We start from the raw sequence: 17,872 nt of genomic DNA, 5'->3' as shown, positions 1-17,872 counted from the left end.
AAAGACAAAATAACATCCTAAAATATCTGTTTCCCCCCCATAGGCTTTTACTTGATCTCACCATCTGAATTTGAACGCTTCTCATTGTCTGCCAGGAACTTTACAGAACCTCTCTGTATAGTGGAATGTGATCGAGTTTTGCGTGGTATTCCTTTCAGGTCAGTATCTGGAAATACTGTCACAGAATTACATTAAAATGCAGTACTTGCAGAACAGTTGGATAGGAACCACAGCCCTAACTTTCAGCGTATGCATTATATTAAAGTAATTGTATGGTGTATTTGATGCATGTCCCTTTTCAGTGATTCACACTGTAGGGCTGCTTTACGTATGTGTTACACGGATTCCTAGAGTATAATGTGCAATTCATGATACTTCAACTTGAGCTAAACATTTGTTAGGATAATTTTGCAATTTTTTTTCCCTCAGCTACATGCTATTGCTCGAGAGAGTTCCATGTCACAAGCGTGACCAACATTTTGTCAGATTGTGACTGTGAATGACGACTAAAAGTTTGCAGAGGAATTTGAAAATCTGTTTCCTGTTTTGGGGGCAAAGCTTCCCTATGACATTGTACTAGAACACTCACTCTGAGGTTGCAGAACCTTTGGGGGGGACTCCACTCTAGTGAATACCAATCAGGGAGATTTTTGGGGTTCAGCACTGTGGAACTGTCTGCTGTCCATAAGCTCTTGTGCATAATTCATCTTCAAAATATTTTGTCTTGCTGACCTGTTGCATTTAAGAAGGGGGAGGCACTGTGAGGTAGATGGAATTCATTGTGGCTCAGAAGGTAAAAACAGCTTTTACTTTGTCAGACTGCAAGTTTATGGTATGATATTCTGCTCGTTTAACTTCTGCATCTGGAATGATGGAAAATTTACATTTCTGTTGGAAGTTGTCATTTTGAAATGTGTTGCACAGGAGATCTGAATTGTTTTTGTGAAGCCTATTAAAACGTGAGACTGTCATGCTAAGCAAAAGGGTTGGAAGGTGGTTGCTGATGATACAAAGCTCTACGGTGTTGTTGATTTACACAAATGTGTAAAACAGCAAGAAGGGATGCGGGCTTTTTTTTTTTTTTTTTTAACACAGGGTGTTAAGGCAGATTTTGTCCGTCGTGCCTTGTGGTACTGAGTAGTACTATTTATAATGGTTCAGTTTAACATTGTATTTATCCTTAATATTTAGAGTAGTGCCTCCCCAAGCCAAACACCAGACACAACGAAGTGATGAAATAAAACTTTAAGACTTTATTAATGAAAGTTCAACGTTGAGCTTTCATTAATAGTCTTAAAGTTTTATTTCATCACTTTGTTGTGTCTGGTGTTTGGCTTGGGGAAGCAGCAGTCTCTACTTATCCACTTTTCTGCAGTTGGTTTTATTTGTTCGTGGTTTATCCTCCGTATTTGTTTGTGTGTATCATTATGCCTTTGGTACACCATGCAATGTGGCACAGCAACTATGTAAAATACTATCCCTGCTTGAAGTACTGCAACCTTTTTTTAATCAAAGTTTGTGTACCATCAAAGCCCACCATAAACTACTGACAGATCTGCCTGGAAGCAATAAAGGTCAGTCTTATTTGGCCTCAGTTTAGAGTAACATGAATATTACTTCATTAACTTCACTAAAAACTATTGCAGAAAAGGTCTTAACAATGGTAAGTAGTTCATGAGCAAAGTAATAAAATGTATCATACTGCATGATAAAACTGTGTTCCTAGGTAATATGCCCCTTCTTCTCGTGCAGCCCTTTAAAAATGGAGTTTGGCAAATGGCCCACACTGAGCAATGCATTATGGTACATAAACCAATCTAACAGTGCAGTAATGTGTCAAAAATGTATTCTTTGTGTCAGCTCTCCTTAAAAATGGTGCTTTGGTAGTAGTCTGTGTTTATCAGTGCATGGGGGAAGCATTTTGTTTGGTTTATGCTTTAGCTGTTTCCTCACATTTAACATCTGCTAATTTGAGTCTCACCTGTTTTGAGTGCTTTGTGATGGGTTGTAGTAAAAGATGAGTGGTTTGCTTACTCACCATTCTTTTGTTGTCACCCTAGTAAAACTCTGTAAGGCAGAAATATGTCATTGTAATGTTAAGTTTTATTAGCACATTTCAGTATTAAACCAAAATCATCTTCACGTCCAGTAAGTCATTGGTTTCAGTTAATGCTGCCAAACAGGTTCTTACATAAGCTGTCATTTTTATTTATTAACCAGGATACTCTGGGTATAGAATATGTTCAGTAGAGGCCTGGGGAAAAGGATCCCTTCTACAGTTGGTGTCCGGTGTAAGATACAGCCATAAACAACTTCTACAGAGCCTGTAGTTCTGCAAGTGATGCCATCATCATTCACATAAATTTGTAATCATTTTTTTTTTGTCATTGGCTCAGTAGGTAGATCAGTTGCCTTTATTGCTGGAAAGCTGCTTGGATTCATGTTCCACTACTGATGCTGTCGTGCATTATAAGGGGGTGCTACACTCCTGATGATCTGACCTTAAAATGAGGTGGTAGCTCAGGTGGCTATAAAGTAATCCATTGCTGTTTTAAGAGTAAAGAGAAACTTTCATTTAAAATGAGTACTTGTCACTTTAGCTCAGCTCCTAAAACACAGGGCTCTCATGCCATAAAATTATGTACTGTTCATCCCCCAATACTTTTTCCATTTGCCCAGTAAACTTAATGCCACCATGTTGTAAGGGCATTCTTTCCCGCTCTATTTCATTATACAGTAGTGTGTAGCATTTTTTATCTATATATTCCATGCAATGCACATAATTTCCTTTTGCAAACTGCTTAAGTATTTCAAGTTATGATGGAAGTCATATCTAATGAAGTCCTCATTAACTTCCTTTACTAAGACTAAATTAATTTTTCTTCCATATCTCCCCATGATACATTTACATTGCAGGAATGCACGTTCCCATTTTGTTCCCTGCTTTACATTTATTAAAATAACATTCTTTCACCTTACCTTTATTTTATTTGACCATTAATGGGAATCTTATTATAGCTCATCGTTTTTGGACTCCTTAATCATCCTTTGATTTCTTTTGTAGCACTCCTTTCTTCTAAGAAATATAGTCATACGATATTGACTCTTTTTTTATTTTTATAAATTTCTTCATCTATCTTTGTTTAGTCCTCATCCATCAACATGCACTCCTTATATTTTATTGTTCCTCTTATTTTCCTTGTCCAGTAATATTTGTACTTTTATCAGTATTTGAAATGTACTTCCTTTATCTTGTCTGCACTTTTCCAAATACTTCTCTTCAGTTAATTTGTTGAATCTTTAGCAGCATTTAAGCACATTGATATTGCCCTTCCTTGCTTCTGTGTGCACACATTCTCTTGTTATATATGCCCATTTCTGACAACAGTTTTCACCCAATGCAATTTTTTGCCAAGGGTACTTTCATTTAAACTCTTCTCTTCTGCTTCTGTTCTAGCTGAAACTGTGTTGCATTGCAGAAGCTTCGCATAAAGTCCTTTTCAGTTACTAAAGCCTTCACAGGTTCCTTTGATATACTATACATTGTATAACCTCTGTCTGTGTCTTCTGCTTTTGTCGTAACTTCTGCATTTAAGCCAGGTATTTCACATTGTTTTCTCATTACCTCACCCAATGGTCCTACATGTCCTTGGAAGTCTGTTTCTACTGGTTCTGAAAATAACTTGTTTGAGGAACTGTACTGGAAGGTTTGTCTTATGGGCTTTTATGATGGTGGACCAATGTATAGTGGATATAGCTATCTGAACCTCCCCAAGAACTGTGATTACTCTTACCTGTTTTACAGTCAAGTCCACCGGGAAAGCCCATAACACACTATAGGTCAAATCTCACTGGACGACATTGCAGTACCCTACTCCACTGGGTCTCTTTCTTGGGCCAGCTACAGCTGCACTTCTAGCTGCATATAAAAGAGAACATCTCACTACCTCATTGATCTTCCCCAGCTGGGGATTTGAAATTAGATTCTTTCTGGCAAAAGGATGTAGACAGCATCTGTGTTTGGCTCATTCATTATTAACCAATAATATGCGTTTGACTAGCTATTGGAGATACTTTCATAAAAGCAGTAGAACCTGATGAATCCAGTTTCCTCATCAGTCTTGGATGGCTTTGTGGCAGCTGTGTAGGCACAAGCCAAGATGGATGCTCTCAGGATGGTGCTGCAGACACATGAATGGTTGTGCTCATCATGGTTTCCTACCAAGTCCAACAGGCCTTGTTCTGGTTGAACCATTTCAGCAAATCCGTAAGGCGTCTCTCTGACCAAAAGAAAAGTCAAGAAGTTTTGTCTTCACTTTTACAAGATCAAGCAGCATGTGATTTGCCTTCCCACAGAAGGATATCCTAAGTGGAAGCAGGCCTTCAAAATCTGATCAGCTCTTTGACACCAGATAATTTCTCAGGCACTGCAGAATTGTTTTATTCTGCCCAACCAGAAAACTGCCAATCTTTCAATTTCAACATTTGTATGATCTTTGAAGCGTTCCTCTTCATCTTCTAGTAGTTCAGGAAGTGGCTTGGTGCACTTTGGCTTCCAGTACGCAGGCTTGAAATCGACCATGTAGTGTACCTGGGCGATTCAGCTGATGAAGGGATGTGCTCTGGAGTTTACTTATCCTGATGATTGACACCTGCAATATCCAACCACCAGTACATTGCTTTGACAGAGGTTTTTCCTGATTTTTAGGAAATTAGAAGGCGGAAGAAAGTTCAGGAAGTGGCTTGGTGCACTTTGGCCTCCAGTACACAGGCTTGAAATCTACCATCTCGTGTACCTGGGTGATTCAACTGATGAGGGGATGTGCTCTGAAGTTTACTTATCCTGATGATTGACCCCTGCAATATCCAACCACCAGTACCTTGCTTTGACAGAGGTTTTTCCAGATTTTTAGGAAATTATGGCATTTCCTCCCCATATCTAGCCTCCATCTCGTGAGCAGATGCCACTTCAAATACTGTAATTTCATTCCTTGCTTCTTATGTTGTAGCAAGTGTTCTGGATCTGTGCCATGGATGTGAAAGATGGCGATCTTCACATTCTTGTGTTCAGCTCATGGGCACTTCCACTTCTTGGTCCTTTGTCACTGCTTTCAGTTTGAGACTTTGCCCACCGAGTTGATGTCTGTATTTCTCATCTTCAGTGTCTTACCCAAGTGGCTGTTAACCACTGTGGTGTGGGGCTGTCTTCCTATACCTATACCGTTGGCCCTTCAGAACTGCTCCTAGACCGGAAAACGGCTTACTAGTTTTTTTTTAATCTTTGGATAACTTTCAATCTCTAGTCCCAGCTTCAACAAACCTTTTGTTTGACTTTTCTGGGTCTCCTTTTGGACACCACTTAGTGTGATTGATTTTTCCTTACAGCTTTATAACAGCCTTAGCTCTGAGCTCAGTTTCTTTGCATCCTATATCTGGTGTATGCAGCAATTTTAGCAGTTCCTTATGCTTGCCTCTATATGAAAAAAGACTTGCTTATCTTGTCAGCCTATTCCAGATCATCCCAATTCTAGACCATGTTTGTAGGGAGCAGCACTTGTGTCAAAAATTGGTCTTCATTTGCTGGTGTGCACACGGTCTTCTGATACAGTCATAATCCAGTCTGTAGACTCACCTCTGCATAGCTGGGGCATGTCAGTTATGCAGAATGTTACTTGTTCACAGTACCTGAACTGTCTTAAATGCCACTCTTCTAGAATGCCTGGCAGTGTGTGAATTATCCCACTTTTAGCATCACCTTCAAGATAACTCCTGTGTTGCCCATCTGTATTACAATTATCATTTGTTACCATTTCTAGAGTACAAAATCTTTCCCACTTGTGTGCGGAACTCTCTCCCTTAGGTTGTGGATCACTCCGCTAAACACATTTCTTTTGGCCCAGTGTATAACAGAAATGTTTTAATGGACTTAAGCAGGACCTGTAACCAGAATTGTGAAGGGATTCTTTATCCTAAAAGACTGCACCATCTTTTCAATGTTATGATGGCCAGATTTTGACACTTCCCTCCAAGACCAGTTCAGAACTTCTGTTAGTTACACTGTCTAAAGCTCAGTCCTGAAGCACATTAATACATATGCTTTGTACTAGTCACAGAGCAAGAAGTTTCTTTGCTTTCCTCGCCTTAACTCTGATTCAGCAAGTTTTGTTTAAATATTTATCTACTCATTGAAAATGATAGCACCTCTGGTAACAGTTGTCATTTGTTTTCCCCATAGCCACTTCCTGGGATTCCATGAGATTTTGAAATATCAGCAGACCTTATGGATCTCTGCTTCATTTTCATAACTTGATCCTCACAGCTCAGCAATTTCTAGGTTCACAGTTTTGGATGAGACTTCTGGTGGTGGTTTTGCAGCATAGAAAGATTCTAGAATGCTATCAGATCAAAATGGTTCAGTACTCTTTCCTCACAGCCATTGTTGAGTATTTCATAGATTAATCAAATTCATGCTTCTGGTACTTGCTTGTTCATAGGGTCATAGTTAACTAGGCATTTGTCTCAGAAGGCCATCAAGAAACTACCCTAATTGCTATAGTGTACGGTCTGGTTAAGTGACTTGATCCAATTTGCACAATAGGCAGATGGTGGCTGAGTGACTCAGTAATGTAGTACAGGAAGCTGCTTAACTGCCCTTGCCCCTAATTTTCTTCAGTAACTGCCAAAATAAAGGTGCGTGGCACTAGTTGTATATTTTGGGCAGTGTTCTGTCCTCCATAACCTTGTGTCATGTCTGCCTTCCATAACTGCTGATAGTTATCCCATGGTGTAATTGTTAGTTGAAGGAACCTTTTTTATTTTGCATTTCTTTGCTGGGTTTATCAGACTGGGCTTAGTCAGAAAACCCTTTTCAGTAGAGGCATGTGGAGAAAAGCACCAACATGTTACAAACATTAAGAACCACTCTCAAATCACACAAGGTGATTTTGTTACAAAGTAAATAGTAAAAAATCACCACAACATTCAGCACTCAGAGGAACTAGATTTAATACCAAACTACTAAAATCAAGACTTAGCACTTTCGCCCAAAAATATACAGAGCATCTTCAGAGTCACTGTAGTACTGAAATCAGTACCCTTATACAAGTTAGTAAAATCACATGACTAACGTAATTCAAGGATAATTAACCAACCACAGCTTGATTTAAAAAAATCTAATCCTATTGCAATAACATTACGGTAAAGTAAAAATAAAATATAAAAACAGAAATTATTCAAGTTTCGTCAAGACAGCTCATAAAATGCAACCAAAACATTAAGTCTGAGTTGCCACATAGTTTCTCTGAACTCTAGCAATGTTTTACAGTCACCTCCCCCATCATTTCTGCTTACCTTATCAATCACAAAAAATAGACATTTTTTAAAATTAGTACATACCACACTGACAAAATATGGCATTAGTTATTTTCTTGTTCCTAGTGTTCGTGTTCAGCCATTTTTCCCCTTAATTTACGTGTGGTCTTCCCTACATAAAATGCTGGATAACTCACACACAGGGCAATGTAAACCACCATACTTGTATTGCACATACATTGCCCAGTACACTGAATTGTTCTTTTGTAACCATCAATGGCCACATATGGGCCCTCATTTATGAATATACAGAAGTTACACATGTAGCTTTTGCCCATGTTGGATTTGTAAGTTGCCAGCTCCTTGTACTTTTGCCTTTCAAACGTTTCCTTTAAATTAGTACCTTTGCTGTAAACTACCTGAGGTCTTTTCCTAAAATACTTTTTAATTCACTTGTTAAAGTCAAGTCCCGACAATTACTGATGACAGTTCTTAATGAAGTCACCTCCTGATTAAGTGGCAAAACCATTACTTTGTTCTGAAACACTGAACAAGCATAATACTGTCCCTTTGTCCATCAGTAATATTGATGTATACCTAGTAAAACGTTTCTTTCTTCGTTCCTAATTCTTCTCAAAAGTCTCAATGGATAACCCCGGTCTTAAATAGGCCAATTAAATAGGGCATCTCAACATCAAACTTTTGATCACCACTCACCAGCCTAGAAAGGTGGACCCATTTGCCCTTTCACTACACTCCTCTTTTGATGAGGAGGGTGGCGACTGTCAAAATGTAGTAACATGTTAGAAAAAGTTTTCTTCCTAAAAATACCAGAACATAAATTTTTGGTGAGCGAATGCTTGTAAAGCAGAATATCCAAAAATTCTATATCTCGGGCATGGAATCTGTAAGTACATTTCAGAAAAGAGGTAGTATTGTTAAGATAGTTGACAAGTTTGTGTATTCTGTCCATGCTTCCCCACAAAAGTATTAAAATATCATCCAGGAAACATACCCAGAAAATCATGTCACTCATGAATGGTGCGTCAGAAACAAACTTCTTTTCCCATTCTGCAAGGACCAGATTTCCATAGAGGGGGGCACATTTTGCCCCCATAGCTACCCCTGATGTCTGCTTAAAATATTCACCTTCAAAAAAAAGTTGTTCAAAATTATTTCCATTATTTCTAGTATCAAATTTCTGTTGACACTATGCAGTCCATCATTACAAAGACTTTTAATAAAAAAAAAAATCCAGTCCAACATCATGTGGGATGACTGTAAATAAATTGACTACATCAAATTGACTACATCAGTTGTAGCAAAGATGTAGCCATCTTCTTTAGGTGTGTCCCTCAATACTTCCAAACAATGCCAGTAGTCTCTTAGAATATGTGGATTACTATTGAGGTTTTTCTTACAGTAAACATCAGTATAAGCTGCTAATGGAATTCCTAGCTGCCATTATAGGTCTAAATGGTGGATTGACATCTTTGTGGATTTTAGGAATTCCAAAAATTATTACTGGTGCTTCAACACTTAAACTCTGTGAGGTGAATTACATCCTGACAAAAAGAATTGTACAGCCTCCAATCTATTTTTACATAGGCCCTATTGATTTCATTAATAGGGACTATTGTATATGCCCTCATCATTCAACAGTTCAAACATTTAAAAAAAAAATCACATTGTGACATCACTACTCCCCCCCCCCCACCCTATCGGGTTTCATGACACTGAAATCTTTAGAGTCAGATTACATTTTTAAACATGTTCTTTCTTAGGCAGATAAATTGTCCAAAAATTATTGGACTTAGAGCTTTCTGCAATTCACCATCACAAATTTGTTCAAATGCACTGATAGAATTATGGGGAGGCATAAATGTACTTTTTTTTTTCTAAGAACCACATTGTCTTCATGAATTAAATTGATTTTGTCAGAAAAAAATAGACCAGTTGAGCTGGCTTGTATATAACTTCAAATTAATCAAAACTCAAGCTATATCTGATTTAAAATTCAGTACATAAGAAATTATTTTTTTCAATAAACGAAAATGTCCATCACTAATATCCATTTCAGTAAAATTTTAAATAGAAAAACCGTCTTGATTTAAGTGTTTCAAAGTCACAGGTTCAGGGCAGTCAACAATACTTAAATTATTAATCAACGCCTGCTCACATGTCGATTCCCCACATAAAAATTCCTTCTCCCTGCCTTGGGTGGAGCATTCCATTGTTTGTAATTCAGATGTGTCCCCTGTCTCAATGCCTCAGTAGGGTTTAGTGCTCTAAAAAATACCGGTTTTTGTTTTCATTTTCATTATCGCATACTGGTCCCCCTTGGATATTCTGAGTGGAACCACTTGCCCTAGAACTCAAACCAGTGTCATGTTCAAGCATTACCCATTCTGTAACCTTGGGGGCAGAGTAGGCCCGTTTATTATAATCATCCATGTCCTTAGGAATTCCAAAACTGAACCTTTAGCAGCTTATATTGATTACTGTAAGAAAGCCCTTAATAGTAATTTAGAAATAATTTTATAATTAATAATGGTATTGAGGGACACACCTAAAGAAGATGACTACATCTTTGTTACAATTGATGTAGTCAATTTATTTAGTCATCCCACATGATGGACTGGATTTTTTTAGTGAAAGTCTTTGTAATGATGGACTGCATAGTGTCAAGAGAAATTTGATACTAGAAATGATGGAAATAATTTTGAGCAACAACTTTTTTTTTTTGAAGGTGAATATTTTAAGCAGATATCAGGGATAGCTATGGGGGTAAAATGTGCTCCCATCTATGCAAATCTGGTCCTTGCAGAATGGGAAAAAGAGGTTTGTTTTTGATTCACCATTCATGTGTGACATGATTTTGTGAATACGTTTCCTGGATGATATTTTAATACTTTGATGGGGAAGCATGGACAAGAATGCACAAACTTGTCAACCATCTTAACAATACCACCTATTTTCTGAAATTTCCTTACACATTCCATGCCCAAGAGATAGGATTTTTGGATATACAAGCATTCGCTCACCAAAAATTTACGTTCTGGTATTTTTAGGAAGACTACACGTTACTGCATTTTGACAGTTGCCACCCTCCTCATCAAAAGAGGAGTGTAGTGAAAGGGAAAATGGTCTGCCTTTCTAGGCTGGTGGGTGATGATCAAAAGATGTATTTTGAGATGTCCTATTTAAGGACCGGGGTTATCCATTGAGGCTTTTGACAATAATTAGGAGCGACGTAAGAAAGAAAGTTTTACTAGTTATACACCAATATTATTGATGGACAAAGGGACAGTATTATGTCTTGTTCAGTCTGGGTTTCAGAACAAAGTAATGGTGTTGCCATTTAATCATGAGGCGACTTTATTAAGAACTGTGATCAATAATTGTTGGGACTTGACATTAACAAGTGAATTAAAAAGTATTTTAGATGAAAGACCTCAAGTAGTTTACAGCAGAGGTACTAACTTAAAGAAAAGGTTTGAAAGACATAGGGGCAAGCAGCTGGCAACTTACAAATCCAATATGGGAAAATGCTACGTGTAACTTCTGTAGATTCATAAACGAGGGCCTATATGTGGCTATTGGTGGTTACAAAAGAACAATTCAGTGTCCTGTGCGATGTAGCTGCAATACAATTATGGTGGTTTACATTGCCCTATGTGTGAGCTGTCCACCATTTTATTTAGGGAAGACCACACGTAAATTAAGGGAAAGAATGGCAGAACACTTGAGGGACTTTAGGAAGAAGAAAACTAATGCCCTATTTTGTCACAGTTTGGTATGTACTAATTTAAAAAAAAATTCTATTTTCTGAAATTGATAGGGTGAGGAACAATGATGGGGGGAGGTGATTGTACAATGTGGCAACTCGGACTTAATGCCACAGTTTCTCCAGGTATAAATGATTATTGCTTGATAACTAGTGTACTGAAACTTAGAGCTCAGCAAGCTTCAACATCATTACATCTACTATTAATTTAATATATTTATGGTTGAACAATTTATACATTTTTTTTTTTTGTTGCCTTTTGAGCTGTCTTGACAAAAATTGAATAATTTCTGTTTTTATATTTTATTTTTATTTTATTTTTTTACTTTAATGTAATGTTATTGCAATAGGATTAGATTTTTTTTTACAAAAGCTGCAGTTTATCCTCGAATTGCGTTAGTCATGTGATTTTATTAACTTGTATAAGGGTACTGATTTTGGTACTACAGTGACTGAAGATGCTCTGTATATTTTTCGGCAAAAGCGCTAAGTCTAGATTTTAGTTAAATCTGGTTCCGCTGAGTGATGAATTTTTTTACTCTTTGTTACAAACATATTTAAATAGATATTCAATAAAAAGCATTAAATATACATTAACAGTTATAGATAATTTGCTCCAACCTAGTGCAAATAAATACCAACCCCAGGACCCTTAGAACATCTGATAAATTTAGGGTTACAAAGTCCCATAATTACTTTGGGGACACTCTCTCTTCTCCTTCAAAGTAGCCAAACAGTGAAACCTATTGCCCCAGAACATTTAAAAAAACAGATTGTCATAGCTTCATAAAACTCCTAAAGGAATACCATACTCAGCAATGGCTATGCTCCTATAATACTTCTGGCTAGTTTTGCATGCCTTCGATCAAATGTTTTCTATTCTGCTATCTTCTTGTCTGTCTTCTACCAAATGAAAATACCACAATGGTTTTAGTTATATATCTAATGAGTTTCATACTACTGTCTGTAGTAAGGCTTAATTGTAATGTATTCTGTTTTGCATTCCCCTTTTTGTAAATTGTGATTGTTGGCAACTGTCAAACGTTTTGTATTTTGTTTGTAAATCTTTAAAAAATGTTTGTAATCTTTTTGTACTATTGTTATGAAGCTTATCTCCCCGGGTCCCTGCTGAAAACGGGCTACTTGCCCAGCTGGAGTCTACCAGGGTAACAAATGTTAAATAAAATAAATATTCCTAGTCAGTCCACTTAAAATGAATACTGATATTAAAGTATCACAAGAGGGAATTTATTATGTGGCATTTAGCATGAATCAAACTGAGCCTGTGGAAAAGAATTGCTGACAGATTAAAAGAACAAATGTGTTTGGGAGGAAACATTTAAAATGGCTAGTCTGCATGGTACTTTGGTGCTGAAGGCCTGCGTAATGGATAGAAAGTACTAAATTCATTAAACATCAGCTGGTAAAAAGTATTACACTAGAATGATGTACATTTTTAAATGACTTTTAAAAAAGTAATTTGTATAATGTGTTACTTTATAGAATTAATATTTATTGTGGTGTTTTGGAGATGTGTGCATAAGGGGAAGTGTTCATATTAGTGCTGCCTAAATGAAAGACAGTTAAGATGGTATGCTTTTGGTGTACAATGTGGGCAGTCTTGTTTCCCCCCATCTTGACAAAGCTACAAGGTGAAACTGATTTGGTGATAGAGTTGTAATGTCTTCAGTGTGCAAGTCCATGTTTACAGCACTGTTACTTTCTGAGAATTCATATGCAGTAAAGTCACAGCACTTTCCTATTGTAACTGAATGTAGAGGCAAAAAACCTGAAATTGTGCAGTCCAGGTGATATCATATTATAGAAAAGTGCATTGTGTACTGGAGAAATGGTATCATGGCCACAAAAAAATAAATGTCAGCACCCCACCCCCTCCAACCAAAGTCCATTTTATTTTACTACAAATTCTTCAATTTCCTAGAGTGAAACAGAATAGTTAGTATTGCACAAAGGATCACAGTATGATTAAAAGTTTTTTTTTTTTTTTTTCAAATTCTTAATTTAGGGAACAAACTGAATCCTGACTGTTTAGTCACATGTGATAAGCCTTGAGCAGCCAAGTTATCTAGTTTGCTGTGACTGTGTACGGGAAGTCGAGTCTGTTTCACTTCATACTTGTATTATTATCTGTAGCTTTATAAAAAGTTCCTTTTGAACATGAAGTTCTCTCTTCATAAAATTCATAAAATCCAGTGGCAGCTGGTGACTTCAAATCAAAGGGGGGCTGCAGGAGACAGCTGAATTGGTGGGGTCAATGGGAATGGGTGTGAGCAACTAGAAAGGGGAGGAGCTATGCTCTAAACCACAAAAACTTTAATTAAATACGCTGCCCTGGGTGCCAAACCATCATTATGAGAGTCCAATCAAGAAAAAATGAAGTGTAGAAGAAAAAAAATATTTCAATCCATTGGCTGTATGACAGCTTACTTAATATCTAGATGGAAACAAAAAGGATGTGAGGCATGAAAAAATAAATTACTTTTTAAATACATTACTAGAATGCCAGTCAAAATCAAGTGCAAGAAAAACAAGCAGCACTTAACTCAAATCACTTCTCCTTGCACTCCAGTTCTAATTATAATTTATATTCAGCTTTATTAAAGTACCAAGTAACATGCTGAAAGTAGCAATCTCTGTGATGCCCCCACTTGTAAAAATGTTTCTTATCCAAAAAAGACCTGCTGCCTGACAACAACTATCTACTTGTTTCATGGGGAAAACATGATCAAAGTAAAAAATGAAAAGCAAACAAGAAACAAGCTCAACATATATTGCTTAAAGGATTACTGCACAGGATATGGACCACACATGATAGATTGGCATTCTGTTTAGTTTGCAGGTAAAACCTGTAATGAGCTTAACATAATGTAATCCTGTCCTTTATTACAAATACTGTCATATGCATTTCAATACCCAAGGCTTATACATTATCTAGTTATGTAAGTATTCTCTGCATGGCAACAACAGAAAGGCTTTCAATGTTGGCAATACTGCTTATTAAAACTTACTTGCATCTTACAATATCAGACAAGCTTACCTGATGGTCATTAAAGCACTGCTACTTAAACACAGAGCAAAAGGCACTTTCTGAATAATAATAAGCATAAATCAGCAGTATAAAAATGACAGAAACCAGAACATTCTGCAAAATCAATGACAGATGAAAAGCCACTGTAGTACTTGTGTTTACCTTGGATGGGGGGGGGGGGAATAGTCTGCACATTTACACTGCATAACTGCTCCTTGCCTTGCTTGGACACATCCAGAGTCACTAAATGGGGGAGTGGGGTGCAACAAGTTTGTCACAATTTGAAATGTCTCTGGCTGACTGCGATGGCCCTGACACATTTGTCATACCTCTCAACCTCAGAGCATGAAATCTGGACAAAGCCATACATAGAAGTGGGACAAAGGCCCAAAAATAAGGACAATTTTTAAATATTGCTCTTATAAACTTAGAAAGATAATAGAATAGTAGGTCTTGCATTAGTATGAATTTTCTGAAAGGTACGAAATCTGAAACTCAAATGTCTTTCATTATTTTCTAACTTCAGTCTTTAATGATTTGCCACTAATTTGCCAAAAAAACAATTTTATGAAAAATGGACCAAAAATGTGATGCAAAAATATGAGCCGCACAATACAGCTGGGAACCTGTCAAAGAAGGGACACTTTTTAATATTAGTGCAGCTGACAAAATAAAAGAATCTGCACGCATTTCTGAAATAATAGTAATCTATAACTGATTATTACAGTTATTTATCAGTTGTAAACCCTCCATGTTTTCTTCCAAAATTGCCATTTTGCAGAGGGAATATTAGGGGAAGAGCAACATTTTGAGCCAAAATCGGGGACAGTTGAGAGGTTTGGATATGCCTAATTCTATAAAGCAATTTTATTTGCACGTACACCTCAACCTGTTAATGCAGGAAATCTGGACAAGGCCAAATATATTGGGGGAACATACAAACACTGCTAAAAATTGCTCTTGCATAAACTTAAGACAGTTTATAGAATAACAGGTCTTGGCTTTAGCATGCATTTTTCTGAAGGTTATGACGTAAAATTCAATGTCTGTCATTTAGTGACTTCATTCCTAAATGATTTTCCAGAAAACCACACATTTTATGAGGAACAAACCAAAAATAAGAAGCAAATATCTATTCATTCTGCAAAAATATGGACTGCTGAGAGGTATAGTTCAACCGGGGCTGTCTGAGTTTGCTGCCCTTCCCCTCTCAAAATCATGGTCGATTGGAGCCTCCCCCCTGCAACCATTCCAATGTCCCATTTTGGTTATTTTGCCCCATTTACCATAAGCACTGTAATGTGCATACTGCTTTACTTCTGCGATGATTTGGATTTCATTTGAAAGTTTTATTTTGCATTTTTACAGCACAAACCCCAGTAGATATCTGCTAAACAAAGCAATGCAGCCTCACAATGAAAACAGACTTAGCATTAAAACTTCTCTGCCCTTGAAACTCACATGCATTGAAGCCCATATTCAAAGAAAATACATTTTGCCAGTGTCAGATAAAGATTAACTTTGGGCTGTTTTCAAAGCATACGCCCCTTTTGGGCTGTTTTCAAATCATAGAACCCTTGAACACGAAACATACACATGCTCTTTGATACACCTTCCCGATTGTATTAAATTGTATTCCTTCTACAATACAGTACAGTTAGAGGGCATTTTAAATTTATTGTTTTGAACATTTTTCCAGTAAACAATGAAACAAAATGCATGCACCAATGACAAAGCTACCCAATTCAGAACATTTCCATCATAAAAGTCTACTCAACCTTCTACAGTCAACCAGTATCGGTAAATATGCACAATCTGTGAAGTAGTAAAAGTCGTCTAAATAATTCCACATTAAAGAAATCTGTAACAATGAAGAGGTTGCTGCTAGCAAACAACTTTATATGTCGTTTATTCATCTACAAATAGTGCCTGTTGCCCTTGAGGAATAAATTGCCTCTGTTGCATGCATAAAAAAAAAATGATAAGCTAGTAATATCGCAATAGGGACTGTATGGCAAACTGATAACAGGTTCATAGTTACTACTATAGGTATCTTCACCAAAAAGGACTGCCGCATCCACCCCCTTTACAACACAGTACAGTATCAGCAATGCATTTATCTACTGTGGGAGTAGAACCCAGAGCCTTCTGCATCAAAAGCAAGTACACTACCTGTTGTGCTGTTAACAATGCAAGCAGACTCAGAATAAGTAGCACTAAAGTTTTGTTCCCCTGCAGCTCTCTGTTCCTTGTAAAATCTATTCGACACGCAGTTGTATCTCTGAACTTTGCAGCACAAGAAATCTGGAAAAAGCCGAAATTTATTGGGGGGGGGGGGGACAAAAGCCCAAAAAACAGGGACACATTTTAAACATTGATTGTATAATGTTGGAAAGTTGCTAGAATAAAATGCTGTGTTACCACCATACATTTCACTGCCACGTCTTTAACCCAGGGGACCCTGTGCAAAACAGTCAGAGAAACATACTACTATGCCAAATCAGCTGTTTTGTGAAAGAGAGGAAGACAAACTTAAATGGCTACCATTTAGTGAATTCATTTCTCACCATAGCTGTCAATCTCTTGGCACAAAACACCTGAACAGAGCCAATAATGGGGGAATACAGCCCCCAAACATATTCAGTGAATTCAGTCCTCACCATAGCTCTCAACCTCTTAGCAAAAAAACATGTGGACAAAGCCAGTAATGGGGGGGGGGGGGATACAGCCCCCAAAAATTCAGTGAATTCAGTTCTCACCATAGGTGGCTCTCAACCTTAGCACAAAATACCTGGACGAAGCCAATACAGTCCCAAAAATAGGGACAAATTTCAAATATCCATGTTATAAACTTAGACAACTGCTAGAATAAACAGTTTTGTGTTGCCATGTACTTTCTGAAGAGTATGAAGTCTGAAATTCAAATGCCTGTTGTTTTTAAACATTTAACCAGGAAACTAGTCTGACTTGGAACAAAAGACAATTTTCAGCAGAACAGGGAGAAAATCCAGACACATCTTTGTAAGATGGGAGGACATGCAGACGCCACACAGAAGGCACCCCAGCCAAGAATCAAACCAGAGAACCTGTAGCTGTCAGGCAGCAATGCTACCAGTGCACAACTTCACTACAGACTTTGCAAGGAAAAATGTACATACAGAAACCACAGATTTTATAATTAACAGAACAAATATGAGGCAAAAATCTGCAAAATTTTTTTAGAAATGGTGGTGGATAGGGAATTCAGGTCCTTGCCACCTGCATCCCAGGGTACAGGGTTCAAGCCTGAGTATCTCTACCCACAACCATTTGTTGTCTAGCCACCAGTATATAGCAACTGGGGCGTTTTTTACACACACACACACACACACACACACACACACACCCTTTGTCCAACAGTATAATCCACATACGAACGAAGCCTGCGCAGCAGTGAAATCACCGCGAGAGCTCACCTCTCAGTCCTCATTGGTTCTGCCTGCAGCTGAAGCAGTCTGGAGCTCCTCTGTTCTGTGCTGTTGTCACTGCACAGAATCCTGGGTATCTCACAGCAAAGATTGCTGGGTATCTCCTTGTCTGTATCCGGACTGCTGATAAAGGCAGTCCGAGTTCCCCAGTGTGTTCGCGCACTTGTTTTCTTGTTTCACAGATTTTTCTTTTGTTTTTTCTAGGTGGGAGGGCTGCAGTCCTATAGCACGAGCTGCCCCTGGTAAAATCTGACCCCC

The 17,872-nt window shown here is 37.6% G+C and overlaps 1 protein-coding gene across 1 annotated transcript in view; it reads left to right on the top strand.

Moving 5' to 3' along the window:
- LLGL1 (LLGL scribble cell polarity complex component 1) overlaps nt 1–17,872 on the top strand; it is a 668,031-nt gene that overhangs the window by 519,501 nt on the left and 130,658 nt on the right. The window contains exon 12 of the mRNA XM_044088928.1: nt 42–158. Coding sequence (XP_043944863.1) covers nt 42–158 — 117 coding nt within the window. The remainder of the gene's footprint in view (nt 1–41; nt 159–17,872) is intronic.

Source organism: Protopterus annectens, chromosome 12.part0 (genome assembly GCF_019279795.1).
Source record: "Protopterus annectens isolate FY-2018-M chromosome 12.part0, PAN1.0, whole genome shotgun sequence".
NCBI lineage: Eukaryota > Metazoa > Chordata > Ceratodontiformes > Protopteridae > Protopterus > Protopterus annectens.
This window is presented reverse-complemented; position numbering and strand designations above follow the sequence as displayed.